General features: G+C 36.2%; 1 protein-coding gene across 1 annotated transcript in view; it reads left to right on the top strand.

The window, feature by feature from the left end:
- Positions 1 to 1,974: 1,974 nt before the first annotated feature.
- Positions 1,975 to 18,700, top strand: part of BANP (BTG3 associated nuclear protein) — a 138,331-nt gene continuing 121,605 nt past the window's right edge. The window contains exons 1-3 of the mRNA XM_026857117.1: positions 1,975 to 2,120; positions 3,500 to 3,594; positions 4,881 to 5,080. Coding sequence (XP_026712918.1) covers positions 2,051 to 2,120; positions 3,500 to 3,594; positions 4,881 to 5,080 — 365 coding nt within the window. The 5' untranslated portion in view covers positions 1,975 to 2,050. The remainder of the gene's footprint in view (positions 2,121 to 3,499; positions 3,595 to 4,880; positions 5,081 to 18,700) is intronic.

Here is an 18,700-nt window from a genome sequence, read left to right as displayed (position 1 = left end):
AACATTTGCACTCATGTGGCTTGTTGGGGAATTCTTAATTAGCGTAGGAAGCCTCTGGTTTCAGTTGCTGACTGAAGTGACTTTATCTTAGAGAAAAAGCCAAATTTGGGGATTATAAAAAATGTTGCAAGTCACAGAGCAAGACTAAAAGAGCACTGTGAGGTTCTGATTTTTTTTTTTTTTTTTTTTTTTTTTTTTGGTAATGAATTTTGAAAAGCTAATACATGCATCACATGAAATATTAAAGTGGACTTAAAGAAAAGCATTGCAAATCCTTTGGAATGTTTTATAAAGTATTGATGTATTTATAGCTGTAACTGGTTTAAATGCAACATGTGAAGTATCAGTGAAATCTTGAATTGTGTGAATAGCCAAAGTTTCAAAAGTTGGGTTTTGTTCTAGTTTGTCCTTTTTTAGTGTTTGGAGTGGCGGATGTCTTCCTTCAAGTTGAGGGCAGGGTTCTTAATATTACTAGCAGTATGTAACATTATGAAACAGTAACTGTAGCACAGCTGTTTTATTATGTTAAGCCTGGCTGGTTACCAGGATTTCTCAGAAATGGCAAATATAATTTGCCAAAATGGCATCCATATGCACTAATGTATTGCCAGTTTTTTTTGGGCGTGCTGCCACAGTCTGTGCTGTCCCAACAGTTTTTCACCACGATCAGAATTTCAAATGACTCAGTGTTGGCAGTGCTGGTATTTTGAGTAAACAATTCTGATGTGTGGGGAGTCCTCCTTTTGAGATGGGCTTTCGTAGTGCGCAGCAGTTGCTCAGGCCAGTCTTAGAATTCTTCTGTAGGTTGTGTTGCTCTCTTCAGAAATTTGTAGTCCACCTGTCTGGCTTAATGGCTTTCTTGTGCTCAAGTGGAAGAGGAAAATCTATATGCATAGTTGGACTTGAATCAGTGTTAAGGGATGAATTACCATTTCCATTGGTAAACCTCAAATTATCTCCCTAGTGGTTTTTTTGCTTCAGGTTAAAAAGGAAAAAAAAAAACCGGCTGATCTCTTAGTATTCATTGTCCATCCCTTTGTGGGAAAGCACAGATATGAATGGTTCCAGTGATTTTTTTTTAATTCAATTTTACAGGCTGAAGATTTCTCTTAAAGCACTAAGAAATAACCTTGACAGAGAATTTCAAGGGAGCAGGACTGAGAAATATTTTGCTGTTAAAATCAGGACCGTATTCTGAAAATAGTTTTATCAGAATTGGGCTGTAGGAAAACCAGGCCAGTTCAATAGCCAAGAAAAGTCAAATTTTGCTTAAAGTCTAGTTGTAATTAGCTGTGAGGAAGCTCCCTGTTCTCACTGAATGTTTATTAAGATTTGAGGGGCCTGTTAAGATCCATACATGTAAGAATGTGTGGGTATAGATCTGTATAGAATGCAGTAACTGCAAACCTGATGTGGCTTGGGAGCTTCATATGCTTTTGTGACATCAAGAATAAATACTGAAGTCTGATTGCTTCCAAGAGCTAAGTAATAATTTGTAAATTAAAACCCTGCAATTTAGGAATGGTCTTGTATGCTCTAAAGCTTCTGAAACAAATAATCAATTTAGAAGAAAACATTTTTTTTTTTTTTTAATTTTATACTGATGAGCTGCCAGATATCTAAAGCTAAATGTTTTCCTTATCCATTGGGAAAATACAGAAAGGTGGATCAGCAGGGAAAGCTTGAGCTCTTGTCTCAGTGCTAGTATAGAACAATTTACTCACAGAGGTGGTGCAGGTAGTTCAGTCCTTTGCTCTTTGAGGAGGCTGCCAAATAAAGGAGTAGTTGGTACCACTGGATGATCACTTCGTAGCTTGGTCACTTCTCTTAGGAACTGCAACTGCTTTTATAGAGGAAGAATGAAAAACTAAAGGCAATGTCAAGTATATATATTAATTTATGTATTGTATTTAGAGATATGTATGTTTTTATATATCGTGTCTGTATTAACACTCTTCTTGCTGCTCTGTTTCAGGATTGCATGACTTGTAAAATTACTTCTTTGGGGACCTGTAGTGGTGTTTGACTGGATATCGCTGCCTGGTTCTGAATGATGTCAGAACAGGATTTGGCAGATGTTGTTCAGATTGCTGTTGAAGACTTGGCTCCGGATAACCCAGGTACGATTGCCGTGAGAAAGATCGTTTATGGTATTGCCCATTAAGAAGGTAGAAATCACCATTGAGCTTTTCTTAAAGATATAAAGCACTTCTTTTTTTCTCTGAGACTTTTTTTTTTTGAGAGGCACTCCTTAAGACTGCATATGAGGTTTTCCATAGCTTAACTTGTATATCTTCAATACCCTTTAGATTAGATTATTTTTTAAACAATTTTACTTTTCTGTTAAAGGTTTTACTTCCTGGGATGTTTGTTGTGCAGGGGTAGACTAGTGCCAGAAACTTTGAGTGAAATATGACCTCCTGCAATCTTTTGTTTTTTCTCCAGACCAAATACATATTTTAGGCTTTCCCTCAAATGAGAACTATCACCCATCTATTTTGAATTGTTTTATTTGTAAAGTAGTTTCTCTCATACATTATTAAAATTCTTTGTACGTACAACAAAATTACAGTAAAACTGAAAAGCACTTCTGAAAGCAAACATTGTGATATCTTGGAAGTTGACCTACTAAGCAAAACCATGTTGAGATCAACTATAGACAGTGCTCCTATGCTGCCATTATATGTGACTGAAAGAACAGTAACTACACTTATGGAAAACAGAAACACATATCAAAAAACTTTTTTTTCTGATGCAAAATGAAAAATCTACTTCAGAAATGTTCCCAAAGAGTTGGAGGAGAAGCTGGGACCTGCCTGACCTAGCCTAGCTGGTAACTTGGTGCTGAGGATTGTGTATGGTCAACCTTCCACAACTCCTCCTTTGCTCGGTTTGGTAAAGGAACCTGACCCTGCTCTGATCTCAGGTGATGCTCTGACCATGAGGCTGGTCAGGGCTTTACCTCTTGATTTTACCAGCCAGGCCTTCTGGTTCTAAATTCAGTGCTTTTTTTGTTACTGTTTCCTTCAAAATGAAAGGCTATTAGAACCTATAAATCTGCATCTCTTATTTATTTTGGAAAGCTTGCAGGATTTTGTTCATCTATACCAGGGAAAAATAATTCTGTCTTTGTACAGAACTTCATTATTATTTTTTATGATTTTCTATAAGCACGAGGGTTCAGAAGCCTGTAGAACCTGTCAGAACAGCAAATGTGGCAAATCTGCTACCTCATACTAAGTTCCTAATAAAAAAATCCAAGGTAATTCTCACGTGCTACATCCTCAGTGCATTTGAAGTCTTTGATTTGGATAAATGCTTTTTGAGAAGCAGTAAACTGCTGTCCTATATGTAAGAGAAAACCTAAGTAAGTGTAAAAATACATACAAAATGTTAATTCCTTTTACATTTTTTTGGTTTATTCATTTAATGTATTTTTAATTTGAGCCTTGCCCTCTTGTATTATAAACAATGGCAATGCTTTTTTTTTTTTTTTCAGTTGTGCTGGAGAATCATGAAGTGACAGATGATGATGTAGAGCCTGCTCTGAAACGTCAGCGTATAGAAATTAACTGCCAGGATCCCTCTATTAAGGTTATGATAATGCCTTTTTCTGGTTTTGTTCAAAATACCAGTTAGGTTAGCTTTCTTAGGGAAATATATTAAAAGAATAATTTTTTTTTTATACATGGCACTGGAATTATTAATGGCCTTCTTGTAAATGTTTGTTCATTTTTGTGCATAAATCTTAAAATATGGATGATTGGCTAAATTTGCCAGTGTAAAATGTAATCTAAAATGTTACCAGTATTAATTTCAGTGTCTCAAACATCACTATTGGTACATTTTTTTGATGAAGTCAATAAAGTTGACCTAGAAGATAAACTTGAGCTTGTATTGGTATTATAATTTGTAGATACTTTCAGCATGTTTTAAATTATTATTTTCAGCTAACAACATTATCCTAATAGTTAAACCATATTTGGTTCAGGCTCAGTAGCTCAAGCTTTTCTGTACTTGCAGAACTTGTTCTCACTAGTGTACTTAATTTTTTTTTTTTTTTTCCGTCTTGGAGCATGTGTATGACTAATATTTTATTGCCACACACGTTAAATAGTATGGAATTCTGTATTTTTGTAATGGCCACAGAAATTGAAGCTCTGAAAAGAGCTGGGGGAGCAGCACTGTAAACCAGCTTGATTAGTGTGTATATTGTGATGGAGGACCACAAGGTGGCATAGTTGCTGTTCGCAAAGGAGAATGTATGTAACATTACCCTTTAATGGCCTGTTTTCCCAAGAGAAACTAAGTAGAGTATGCTTGCTTTTGAATAAAATTGCTTAGGAAAACAGATTTTATTTATTTGCTTTTCTGGATTTGCTCTTCAGGAGACAACTTAAGTGAGCGGCATTGATTGTCTCTGAGGTTATTTGTGTTGATATCATTTCCACTGTAATCATCTGAATGTATCTATTTGGGCAGGAAAAAAAACAACCAACCAACCAACTTCATCCAGGAGGATGTGTTTATAGAGTTATAATCCTTTTGTTTTTACGTGTATCGAATGAAAGGCTTTGGCATGTCATTTGAAATGATTTTGTGGTGTATGAAATCATACTAACAAAGTGCTTAGGTGAAAATGTGTTTGGCTCAGCTGCTTTTGGCTTCTAAATAAAGATCTGGAGGAATTTGAGAATGCTAAAATGCTCCTGGATGTCATCAGTTTTGTACGTGGCTGAATTTTGTCACTAGGCACACTGCTAGTTCCTTTAGAATTGTTTTCCAGTCATATTTATCTGGAGCTTCCTTATGTGTATGTTCCTGAAGATAAATACCTAAGTCTTTAAAATCAGTTTTCTTTTGCATTCTCCCCTTTCTAGTCATTCCTGTATTCCATTAATCAGACAATATGCCTGCGGTTGGATAGCATCGAGGCAAAGTTGCTGGCACTAGAGGCTACCTGTAAATCATTGGAAGAGAAGTTGGATCTTGTCATGAACAAACAGCACAGCCCCATCCAAGTCCCCATGGTGGCAGGTTCTCCTCTTGGCGCTACACAGACGTGCAATAAAGTACGATGGTAAGAAAAGAACAGATTACTCATCAACGTGCTTTTTAAAAATAACGTAAATCCATTTCTTTGGCATCAAGCTCTGCAGCTTTCGGTATAGCTGTCAAGATCCCGGTATGCTGTTTATGAATGTAGAATTAATTTATTGTGAAGGTAATTTTTGTACCAGTCTCATGATGTTACTTAGAGTGAGACACTGGTCCATGGACAGTTTGCAACTATTTCCACATTTCGTTTTGACTCAAACCAGACTGATTCATCCATCCTCTGGAAAAGTCTCATCAGCTATTTTAGATGGATTTTTTAGACTTGCTTAGCTTTAATTTATGTGGCCTTTTTGACTTAATAAGTTCGTCATCATTCTAATTGCTTCTCGTTTTACTTTAATTCACCAGAAATATGATGGAGTTTAAGTGCTTGTTTTCTAAAAACTCTTGCTAGAATAATGTCTGTGTTTATTTTGGGGTTAGAAGATGGAGGTGGAAAATCTGTTAAATAATCTAATCCACTTTGAAAAAGCAGGTTTGACCTGCAGTACCTTTATGTATGAGGTACTGAATATGGTTTTAAATATCTAAATCTTGATGTGCCAGTCACTTTACCGTGGAGATGATTCCAGCCAGAGAAATACACTTCTCAAAAGACTCTTTTCTCTAACAACTTTCTCCTCGTTCATATTTTTATAGCCAGAAATTTCTTAATACTACTTTCAATAATTACTTTTTATTCTGTATTACAAAGGTGTATAGGCAACTTTCACATGTCATACTGTTCTAGTCAAGATATACTACCTTAATTCCTATTTTGTCAGTCTGTTTTTTCCATCTTCTGATCTTTCATCACTCTGCACTTTATCAATATCTGAAAATGATTTTGAATATATTTTCGTTATATTGTACTCAGTGTAGTTTCAGGTGCACTACTCTAGAGCTCTATAGAAAAAAAGTAGTTCTTGCTTTATGCTGTGGGACTCATAGCTGTGACTTGAGGGGGGTGTGAAAAGCCCCAAGCCAGACAAATGTTACTGTCTTTTTACTAGGCCACTACTTGCTCTCTGCTATTTATTTAACTTCATTGCAGTTTTTGTAATAGGTATTTTAAGTTAAAAAAATCCAGAGATGATCGTGTTTTATTACAATACTTTTCAGTTCATGCCTTTATCAAAGAGGCTGGAGTATAACCTTAGTACTATAAGGGGTCAGAGTTGGAGATTTTTGTGCAAGAGGGATACACTCTGCTCTCGTAGCTGTACTTGCTGCATGATGCAGGCTGTTGCCTCACAGTTCCTCACTGAGCATGATTACTTCTGATGAATGTCGTCTAATCTTTTAAAAAGATACTTTATTTGTATTTAAAAATCTAAAATGATACAGAACCCAGTGTGTTTCTTGATCTCTGTTTTGAAAGTTCAATTGTCCTTTTTATTTTCAGTGTAAATTTGAGTACTCTCTGCTCCTTTTACTCTAACAGTCACTGTCCCAGTTAGGCACAGTTGATGTCCTCAAACTTTTCCAAAACAACTTTCCTTATTAGATGTCCAAATACAGTTCAGAATTCCTTTATTGGTTTTGTTCTTTTGCTGGTCATGAACATCCTGACCATTGTACATCCTCTTCTCCCTTTTTAATTCTTCTTTGAAATAGGTTCTGTGTTACATGTACCTATGCCTTTGAAGGCTTCCCAGTCATACATGGAAAAGGTCAATGATGACTCAGTTCTGCATCAAAAAACATAAAGTACATGGAATAACTATTTGGAGCATAGAGCAAGTAACTAGAATATTACACCAGTGTTTTTGCCAAATACTCTTTATCAATAATTACTTCTCAAGGAACCTTCTTTAAATCTGTTATTAATTTTTTTTCTCATTAGAGATCTTCAAGTTCCTGTGCATAAGCTGAACTTCTTACTGCGGTTTGTGCACAAAAGACTTCAAAAACATTTTCAGAAATACACAGCCCCTTTGGGAATCTATAAATTCATGTTCAGTGAATGCTTTCCTCTGTAAATTGTACTATTTTGAGTTTCTTATGGGATTTGTCAGACCTGAAGTGTTTTTGCTTTGCTTTTTTTTAATCTCTGTAACCATCGGAAATCTATCCTCTGTGTTAATGGTGAATTTAGGGTTTAATCTTTTGTTTTGGGTTCACAGATTTATGATGACAGCTCCTCCGTCAGTCTGAACATAATTTAGAAGTCTTGAGGACTAAGATTCTCTGCCCCATATATTTGTTAGCGTTGGTATGAAGTTGCACATTATCAAATGCATCTTGCCAGTAAAGCACTGAGGGCTTTTTGTTCTTTTAGCAGTCTGTGGCCTATATGACTCAAAAGAAAATAGTTAGGGGTGTATGTGTTTCACTTGGCATGAGTAACACTTCACTTTTCACAGTGGTAGAATGCTTCACTGAATTCCCTGTGTCTCATTCATGAAAACCTTTATCACTTGTTGATTGTTTCCAAACAAAGCCTGCATGGACTGTTCTGTGTATCATCTCTGTATTGTTCCCTCTTCCCCTAAGATTGCAGATGGCAGTGGAGAGCTGCCAACAAGAGTTAGTATTTTGGATAGTGAATTTTCAGATTCTGCATCGGAGTCAGATTCTTCAACTTCCTTCTCCTCCTTCTGCCACTACAATAGTACTGGGTTTGCTACCCTGGCACAGAAGTTGTAGTTAGCATAACCATGTCAATCAGATGGTGCTACACTGCCGGTAAAGTGCACGCTCTTTTTTTGATCAATACCTTAGGGTTTGTGATCTTTTCCACTCTATAGTGAATTTAGTTTAGCTTTTTTCTGGTAATTTAGTTACTTTAATGTGCTGCATGTTTAACATAACCAAAATTTGTTGTACAGCAGTGCACGCAGCAGAGTGTATGAACATTATCAATTCTCGCAGTGTGCATTGTGCTATTTCTGCTCTTAAAATTCAGTTAATTTCCTAAGACTTGCTAGTTTGAAATATGCCTAGGTCATCATGTGATGAAAACAAGCACAACTTGGACTTTCTTCTGTGTCATCTTGTGGTGGAATCGCGTAGTGACAGTGTACCAGGTGAATTCACAGCTACATGCTGTGTCCTGCCTAAACTGGGATGTGGAATCTTATGCTGTGTGCATCACTGTACCCTGACTGTTTATAAGGTAGAATGATAAAGTGTAATCTGTCCGTGCAGCTGCATTTGGGAGGCAGGAGTCTCGCTTTGTAACAGTTGTCAGATTTACGTTCAATGATAAGTTGTCTTTTCTAGTAAACTTAATGCATTGATTTATTGGGATAACTCATACCTGCTTTGTGCCAAACCGTTGTTTCCAAGTTTTAATAATTCTTATTAGGGAAACGAAGCAGAAATTTTCATGGAGACTTGCAATAAATCAGGAACCACCCCATGTTATTAGCTCCCAGGACAGAAATGCAGTGCATTTTAGAGTCTCATTCTGCTTTCTGTCTCTTTATTAACACACGAGGAATGATATGTGTGGAAATCTTCCAACATCTTTTTCTGGACATGTGATTTTTGAAGGCTTGCTGATGTTTCTTGGAAAACTACAAAATGTTGAATTCTGAAATTACAGTACTGTCTACTGCTCTCGGTATTTTGCGTAAGTACATCTTCATGAAAGCTGGATTGTGTTCTTAGCTCTTTTGTTCATATTGTTTACTCTGATCTGCTGGTATGGTACTTCATTATATACTGGCTAATTGCAGTGCAGATAAGGGAGAAAATAAAGGGTACGTTGTGCTGTGTAATGAATAATTTGTAGAAGCAGTTGAGATACAGAGGAGCTGTAGGCTACCTTTGAGATCTCCAAGTAAGAAGTTTAAGCTACAGGAAAAAAACTTATTTTGAAAGGAAGTCATTCTGAATTTGTGAGGTGTAAACTCTTCTGGGGGAAACAGCAATAGGCCACAATCAATATAGAGAGATTTGTAGCTGTTGTCTTTCAGTAAATCATCCCATGAAGAGCAGAACTAAGCAAGTGTAGTTCCATGTAGGTTTTTGTCCTGTGTCCTTTATCTTTTCTCTGGACGAGCCTGGTGTTTCCTGTATGGTTCGTGGCGCTCCCTGCTGTGGGATTTGGGAATCTTCCATGGTGGTGCCATGGCAGTAGCATATGCGACTGCTGGAGCTGGCTGCTGTGGGGTGATGGCTGAGACCTTTCAGACTTTCTGTTAGTGGGGTGTAGCATTTAGGTTTCTCCTTACTCCAGCCTCAGATTTTAACAGGTGTTTAATATCTCTCAGACCTCTTTCTTTTTGTCAGATTTGGTCGTAAGAGTGCAAAGTATTACTTGGAATTGGAGAAACAGCATGATATTAAATCTCATTTTCTCTGAGGGGGAAAAAATAAAGAGTTTTATAAAGTAATTTCTCAGTGCTTAGTGGCTGCTGCTTAAAAATATGTAGTTGTCAGGATTATCTACAAAGACATAGTGTTAATAAAGTTTTAAAAATTTTGTCCAAGAAAGGCAGGCTGTCAGAAGGTTTCAGAACTAGTAGAATGGATGGCAAAAAATCCTTAGATTGCACAGAGTTATGCTGAACTATATGGAGCTTGAAAAGAGCCAAGAACAGTAGCAAATTAACTTAATAAATTGATAATGGCAGAATATTGTCCCGGTGTTCTGAGCTTTGTCCGGTTTTGTGCAGCATTAGTACAGCCCTGCTTTTCCATCCAGGAAGTGATTGTCTCTCTTCCTCTGTCTGCAACATTTCCTGGCAGTATGGCTATTAAAAACCTCTAATTTCTTTTCTTTATGAGGTACCATGCTGGTCAAAAATTCCAGTAGCTGCTGAAAGTTTCTTGGATAGGAGAATTGGTGTGATGCCTGACGGCCTGTCAGTATGGCAGCCTCAAATGATAAGTTTGAAATTTAGCATCTGCCCAGGTCTTGAGATTTATAAATTGATGAACACGCAGTGTGACAGTGTGACTAAAATCTTTTATCCGTGTTTTAAAGAAAATATTTCATCTGAAAGATTTCAGTCCAGAAACAGTGTTATTTTTGTTAACGTCTTTCCATTAATCATTTTTCTGAGTGGGTAAGCCCAAGTATAAATGGTTAAGGTTGATTGCTTCAGATAACATAGGAATTTGTTTTGGTTTCACAGACCTCTCCATCATTTGTTTTTATGGGTATTTCCTGCAAATGCTACATTGTACAATTCTGCACTGTTATTTTGGAAGTTTTTGTTGGGTAAACAGATGAAATTGAGAGCAGTTTTAAAAAACGTATTAATTTTGGAGAGGATTTAAATTTAAAAATGGTATTTTCTTCATACTTAATAATAAGTGTTTCTGATGAAATATGGAAATTCATAGGTAAATGGAGTTTTTGCTTTTGTTCAGATGTTTTCTTTGAGCCTTTATTACGGTAAAGTTGAAATACAGACCACATACATCTGGTTCTTTACCATATGCATTTGTGGCTAACCGATTAATGATACTGATCACTAAGGGTAGAGATAGAATTGCATATATTTTTGTCTTTAATGGGAACTGGAGAGTTAAATGGAATTGCAGAGTTTAATGGACTCAGCTGCTGTGCAAGGACTTAATATGGTATTCTTGAACAAGACTTAGGTTGGACATTAGCTTATTGAAGTGGAGGTGCTTCAGATCGTCTTGTCTGCACTTCATTGTGGTGTTGGTAGGTTCAATCAGTTAGTTTGAGAAAACAGCATTTGCCTTTTTTTTGCCTTAAGAGACAAAACAAGTTTGGTGTGTTTTTTTGTTTTTTTTTTTTTTTTTACATGCAAAAGCTAAGGCTTGATGCAGTTGTGTACCAGATGGGATGTATGGACTTGTGTTATTTTTGTAGGTGTAGATCATTAATATGTTTGTTTTTACCATTGCTTAATCAGCCGGGTGTAATAGGTTTTGAAGAACAGGATTTGTTCATCCACTTTGTGGTGTGCCAGTTGGCAAGCCTTTTGGCTCCAGATTTCCCAAGTTCCAGATCTGGATTTCTGGAGTGTGAGAGTTTCTTTGTTTCCTAGTGGTTTTGTAGTCAAATAAGACAAAATTGAAAACTGAGATAATTTTAAATTATGTTGTAAAGCAGAAAGATGTGGGGTGGAAAGAGTTGCAGGATAACTGTTCTTCTAGACTTAGCAAAACTATTGTTGCTCCTCTATAAACCGTCTAGGAAAGCAAACAAACCTGAAGAAACATAATCACTGTGTTGGTATAAAAAAAAAAAAAAAGCTAGAATTCTGGTTTATATATACATGTTTTTTTCCTGTGAGTTACCCCTTGAACAACCTAATTTCATGTTATCAGGTGTTGAATATCTTTTTCATTTTTGCTGCATTTTTGTCATAAGGATTTTTATTGATTATAATAAACTATCCTACTATGCTAATCCAGGCTTTTAAAAAGAATAGTAATTCTTCAGTTCTTATCACTGAGTAGTGGCTGTTGAGTCTCTGGTGTATATCATTAACCTCTTTTGTTGCAGTTGATATTATAACTCATTAGGTGGCACAAATCACTATCCAAGTTTAATTTATGACTATTTTTTCTTTCCTTTTAATTCAGTGATAAAATGAACATTGTAAGCCTTCAGGATTGTGACTGTCTTTAACTGAAATAGAGCTAACTGTCCCTTCATGGAAATACACCCTCTTCAGGTCTGAAGACACTCAGTTTGCAAGAAGATTTTTTTTTTTTTAAGTAGCTGGTTTGAAACAAAGCATGTGTTGAGGAGTATATTATCCTGAAAGATGTATGGTATGTGGTTTATTTTCATGTTGCAGGTACATTACTCTGCCTGCTGTGACCTGATCTCATGCACTGAACTGTAGGCCTGAAAAAATATTTCTCTGGAAGCAGATTCAGTCCTCAAGACAACTCAGCAGGCAGCTTAGTGAAAGATGTAAAATAAGCCATGTTTTGTGAGGTGAGAGCATTACAGATAATGTCTTGAAAACACAGCCAGTGATTTGGGGTGTTAATCAGAATGTATTATGAAGGTTTTGTTTGGAGAAGCTTTGGAGTTCATCAGGTTTTCAGAAATTCTTGTCACTTACTATAAGCAAGCTAGGTTTATTTATCCTTCAGTATATCTTATGTTAGAGCCTCTTTCTGGGGCCTCATCCAGTCTTTAGTGGAAAACTTTAAGTCTTGGGAGCAGCTGACAAAAACACAGATGAACTTTTGTCATTGTTTTGGACTGGACCCTGTGGTATCAATAAATTAACAACCTTTCCCCTTCTCTTTCTGTCATCAGTCACTGGTACTGTGTGCAAACATTTATTTTAAATTTCATTTTTTTAAAGTTCATGTCTGCAGCTTCAGCCAATAAGAGTTTTGTTTAAAATGACTGGGTTTGTTTCATGAAGAATTGAGGATGGTGGTGCTGCCCCCGTGTGAATAGCTCTTTCATGCTAGTCCAGTCTGTTTATGTCTGGGCATGGAAGGGTTTGAAGGAAAATGGCACAATTGTCTTGTGATCTGTTTTCACCACAGTCATGTCAGGCATGCTCACAATGAGAGAACAAAGTCAATATTAGCAAAATGTAAAGATCATAATTAAAACTTCATGGCTTCAGAAGATTTTACTCCTTTTTATGAACTCAAAATTTTTCTTTTTAGAATCTCATTTTTTTTTTAAAGAGCACACTTTATAAGCAAAATTTTTATATTTTCATTAAAAAATTCTGGTAAAGTGGGATTTTAACTAAGGGAGTCAGAATTTGAACTGCTGTTCATAATTGCATCAATTGTTTCACAATGCTTTTACTTTTCATGCCTTTTGGGACTTCTGTTTTCAGTTTTATTATCTCCCCTCTTTTTTTTAAATCCTTACTGCGAAGTGGGTGATAGTGATAGATTCTTACACATGGCTTCATGTATAAACACACAGAGGCACACTCATGTTTCCAAGTTGAATGTGTGAAGTATGTTTTTGCATGGTTTTCTTAAATGAAGGAAGTTTGCTGCTATCACCTTGCCATGCCAGTAAGTGATGAGCAGTATTTTAGTCTGGAAGAATTGTTGTGGCTTGAAATATATGTGGCTAGATGTAAAACCCATATATCTCCTTGAGGTGTAGTAGACTTGTTTATTTGAAAATTGTGGTGTTCTCTTGCATTCAAAAATTCAGTTTATGAAATTGTACTAATCACATAAAGGAATTCTTTGATTAGATGTTGGTCTCTCTTTCTTTATCCAGGGCTGTGTGTGTGTTAGTTTCTTTGGCTGTGGTATGAAAAAAAAACAACTTGACATCTTTGATTCCTTGGAAAACATGACAGTGCTTTTCCAAAGTCTCCTAATTTGTCACAAGAACTCATCAGCCTCAACATCTTGAGATTCATTCTGGTCCTACATAGCAGTAAGAGTAGTGATTTACGTATTCTTATTTTAACTGCATTGAAACATGCATTTCATGTGGAAGTACCTGCTGTGAATTAGGTGGACTTCTGCACTTTGTTATATTTAGGATCAATACAACTATATTGAAAATAGTTTAAGAACTCTCATGACTGATTTTTTTTTGTTGTTGTTATTTGCTATTTGTTGATATTTGCTGTATTCTGTAAGATCTGCAGCAGCAGTGCTGCAAATAATGTTAATTCTTGCTTTGGACATTTATGCTCGAGACTTAGATATTTGAAATTAAACTTGCCCCGTTTTGGTTGTCTGTCTGGAGATTTTGTTACAGACCATCAGCAAGTGAAGATTATTTTTTTGTTGTTGTTACAAATCATCAGTTTGTGAAGATTTCACATTTATTCCCTTCACTATTGGGAGTTAAAATTCACACAGGACTAAGGAGAAATGGCATCTTGGATGCAAGAAGCTTGTACAGCAGTGTTCTCATTGGAATTTCGCATTCCATTATTGTTGCACTAAGATATTGAGGAGCCAAGTGTTTAGTAATTTGTTATTGGGATTTGATAAATTCAGAAACAATGTATAACTTCCAGATAGCATTTAGGTTGAGAGTGCAAGGTCAGTTATGGAATTAAAATAACAATTTAATACCAACATTTCATCTGTGATTTGGAGAGTTCAATAATTCATGCGTGTATGGGATGGAACTCAATTTATAGAACTCTTCAAACTGACCAAGAGTTGAACTGTGTTGATTCATTCTCCTAAGTCCAATTTTTCTTAAGTTAATGGTTTCTGTTGAAATACCGTTTAGAATAGTCCAATGATTCAAATGAGAGCCTAGCAAGTAGCAGCTGATAATTTATGTCTGAGAAATGGATGCAAAATGTATGGCTTGGATCTTTTTAATTGTGGTGGTAGTGCTTAAAATGTTCCTGTGAGGCTTAAAACACTAGAAATAATGTTTTAGAAAGACGTAATTTTGAATTTTTAAATACAATGCTAGTTAAGATTTTCAGCAGTATACACTAAAGTCTTAGTTAATAAACTTCCTTCGAGTTTCAGACGAAGGTTTCAATCTTGCAGATGTGTTACAAGGTTTAATATTTTAGTATTTGCCAGGTAATCGTACTGTAAATTTTCCTGGTTGTTCCCCCTAGCCCATGACAAATGTTGAAATCCTTTAAATCAGGAGGTTTAAAACATCGGAAGTAATTTGTGCTTGCTCTGAACCACATGTGGATAAACAGTTTATTTATTCCCATTTAGCTAATGCACAGGAACTGTGTTCTGTATCTGAGACCTTTGTGAATCCTTTTATTTTCATTTTGTAAAGAAAAACCCTATGTGAAAGTTATGGCACCAAAACCAGAAATGCAGTTGTGTGAAGTCCCTTGTGGTGCAATATATTGCTATTCACAATAGTAAGCTAAGAAACAAGAGAACTGAATGCACGCAGAATTTGTCCCTTGCGCCAAGACATTTTAGAAATCAACATCCTTTAATTCTAAGGGTATCTGAGAATGAAAGAGAGGCGTACAAGGGGATCAAAGAGGCTTTGAGTTTTATATACAGATTAGGGGAACATTTACCAGTGTAATTAGTGTCTAAGAACATTTAAAACCAATTATAGTAGTATTAAAACGTGGGTTAACCTACCCCCTTGCCAAATCCCATAAGGTCATATTAGATGAATTCAAGGAAAAGCTGAACATTTACTTTAATTCTATGGTTCCCTGCGCATAAGCCAGCTACTGCATTTGAGGAATCAGTGTAAAGGGTACGCAGCATGAAATTTGGTTCAGGACAAATGCCTTCATATGGCTCATGCTTTTCCTTTTGCCTAAAGTAACAATTGAAAAGAATTATTGTGTTTAAAGGAAGTGGTCAGTTTTTAACTCGTGAATGTTGTAAAACGGATGAAAATTACTGTTAGGATTATGTTTTAGTGAAACTCTAAAAATCCTAATGTATTTGAAGCAGTGCATCAGATTGTAGAAGCCTATGTTACATGCTATATACTTTAAGAAATATCAAGCATATAATAAACAGAAGGGGGCAGAAAAGCCTTATCTATTCATTTGGATTCCAGTTCTAAGAATTTAAATGTTACAGTTTCTGGAGATGCTTGGGAGTTTGAAAATCCAGCAGTAAGAGCACTCCCTGGAAACTTTTCCTGTGGGTTGGGGTATTTAATTCTGCGAGTACAATAAAATGAATGAATGGAGAGCAGCTAATCAGTTTGGATTAAAGGGGGCAAGTTTTCATCTTCCTTTGGAAAGGACAGAAATTTAAGTTGTGTTTCAAAATGATTTGCATACCAGTTTACACCAGATTAAAGTACCAGTAATACTATTTTTAAAAGTTGCAAAAATAACTTGTCTTGCTACTTATGGAAAATAATTTGTAGCAGTATAATTTTAAAAGATAATCTACAGCGGGTTTGGGTAGTCTTAGTTTTACTTTAAGCAAGGTGGAAAATAGCTATAGATGCATCCGGAGCTTGAAAAGGATGAGACAGCCGAGCATCTAGCAAGGTCTCAGCAAGGTTGGTAGGATGGCAGAGAGCCAGTCTTCCATCTGCTTTATTTGGCAGCAGATACTATTTAACTGATACATTTCCAAACGTAAAAAGCACGCTGTTTGGAATCTGAATGTCTTTCCAAACAGAATTTTTCCTTTTGTGGAACTGTACATTTTTGCATATCTTTAGCTCAATCTCTTTGTTCCATATTGAAGGGTGGGGTATGAGACAGGAAATCTGCTCCTAATAACTTTTAAAATTGTGTTCTTTGTAAAAAGCAGAGAGTGGTGTTTCTTTAACATCCCTTCGGGATAGATGGAAATTAAAGATTCAGTACCAGCTCTCAGAGTAGCAGCATCCTTGGCCTTTCTATAAAAAAGTGTGTATGGTGGCAGGTGTACATAAGGAAAATGGCTGGGTAATAAGGAAAAGCAAGAAAAACAGAGATACATGATGGAAATTATTTACTAACTGTCTCTGTAAGAGCATTTGAGTACTGTTTGCAGAAACCTAACGTTGTAATTTATTTGCAGTTTGTTATCTGGTGACCATCAAGGCTCCAGTTACTGTATCTAGTGTCTTGGAAGCCAGTTTCTAACGCTGCTTCCTTTAGCCCCAAACATCCAGTGCCACGTAAGTCAGACTTAATTCTGATATTAGAATTTGTAAGAAAATTTGGAAAATAAACCTAGAAGCAGCTAATTGTATAAAAAAGGATTCAAATGCTTTACTTTTGCTTCATACAGTGTTTTCTAAATATATAGCAATTTCTATTTTAGTACTAAGGCTGCAGAGGTAATTTAATTCGTAGTAACTGTGTTGAAGATCAGTCAAGCCTGTGTATTTTCTTATGGAAAATGTCTGCCCTTCCCTTATAGATCAGCCTTTCTTATTTTGTGTTTAATAGAATCTCCAGCAGGCTACACTGCTACTGCTTACCTAGTTCAAGGAGTTAAGGCTCAAAGAAGGGTAACAACTGTCAATTTTTTCTATACTGTGAAAAAAAGAGATCTTTTGCTGTTACATTTTTGTGAGTGCATCTATCTTTTAAGAGTCTTGTATTGACCTGTTAATTAACAAGTCATGACCTGTCCTTTTTCTTGGCCATGATCAGAAGTAGAACAATATCCATTAATGCCATTTCAGTTATGCTACTTTTCAGTCCTAGTTATGTTGTTGTACATGGCCTGGATGTATTGGTCTTTGCCGCTTTGCGTATCTGCATAGGCCAAAAGGTGCTCTGGAGACTGTTGCACTGTGCATTTAATTTTTACGGAGTTTCACTTGTGTTTGAAATAATTAAAAAAAAAAAATATCCACAACAGACAACAACATGTGAAGTTGGTTGTGTATCCATAGAGGTGTAAAACCCCTGAAGGAACAAGCCTGACTTTTGAAATGGGAGATTCTTTGGGTCACTTGGGGCGTTATCTGGCAGTTGGTTAATTGATAAACTTGTTGGAGATGGGTGATTTCATTTATGAATGATTACACTAGGTTGTACAGGTGTGTTCAGCTTTTCTCAGCGAAGAATAATCCACAATAAATTTTAACAGCTTTAAAACTGGTTGATAAAATTGACTTAAAGCTAGTAATTCATGTCTTTCTGATTGTCAGCCAATTCAGAGGCTCTCTCTGTAGGTAAGGCTGAGTACAATAAACTATATAGATGTATTTTGTAACTTGGAAAATGTCTGGCTCTTTCTTATTTGAGCTGAAAATTTAATGTTAAATGTTCTTAAACTGTTAACAGTATGTTTTAATAAATGCTCGATTTGCTTTATCTTTATTATAAATTGATTACAGGTTTCTCGTTTTTCAGATCCATGAATCTCTCCAGCGATGGCTGGTGTACTTTGGCTTGTCTTTTTACAGGACCTAATTGTTAGTGCTGTCTTTATAACGTCTGCTCTTATGTGATGTTCCAGATGCAAAGAATCCAAAGATAATTTTTGATGACTGAACTCTTACTGAAAATGATGGATAATGCTGCTGCTTTTCTGGCAATTGGCTGGGACTAGGCAAATGCACGGTTTAGGGACACGAAAACTTTAACTGTTCAAGTGCCCGTGCAGCGCTCGACCCTGCTGCAGGTGTCCCACTGGTCTTCATCTTGGTGAAGGGTTTCATGGCTGGAAGTTTGCTCTCTCCTGGGAGATGAGGAGCTGCACTATTTTACTCTTTTTTTTTTTTGGCCTAAGTCCAGTGTAATTTCGTGTATGCTTTGACAGTTTGTGGTTTTGTTCATGTATACCATAGTGTAAATTCATAAGTCAGTTTTCTCATTCCTATTTGGATAGGGAATCTTAACTGTGTGTACAGAAGGCAAAGGAAGCAGGTGGTCATCAAGAGGAAGGAGCATTTTAACGTTATCTTCCTAAATAGTGATGAAAAGATGCAAAGAGTGTCTGTTCTTACAGATGAATGCAAGTGTTAGTGAAAGATAAAAAAGAAAAAAAAAAGTGAAGAAAACACTGCACTTCTATAACGGTATTTTTCTATATAATTTGAAAAACATTTAGGTTTTCTTCATGGTAGGGCTAATTATAATATTCCTCCAGAGACCCCACACATGCATTTAAGCCTTAATATTCATCACCAGCAGTAAACTGGAAAATACTAGCTTTCAAGGGCTCTTTCCCAGACTTGCTTTCCTTAAGGCTCTGTTTGGCTGGAGACCTTTTGTACAAGCAGCCTGCCAGCTGTAACTCTCAGCTCCTGCCTTCCTGATCTCTCTTTCCGCATCTCCCTAAAACATACGCT

This window comes from Athene cunicularia (assembly GCF_003259725.1).
Source record: "Athene cunicularia isolate RWA chromosome 11 unlocalized genomic scaffold, athCun1 chr11_part2, whole genome shotgun sequence".
Taxonomy (NCBI): Eukaryota; Metazoa; Chordata; class Aves; order Strigiformes; family Strigidae; genus Athene; species Athene cunicularia.
Note: the sequence above shows the minus strand (reverse complement) of the source record. Positions and strands in the feature narration are given on the sequence as shown.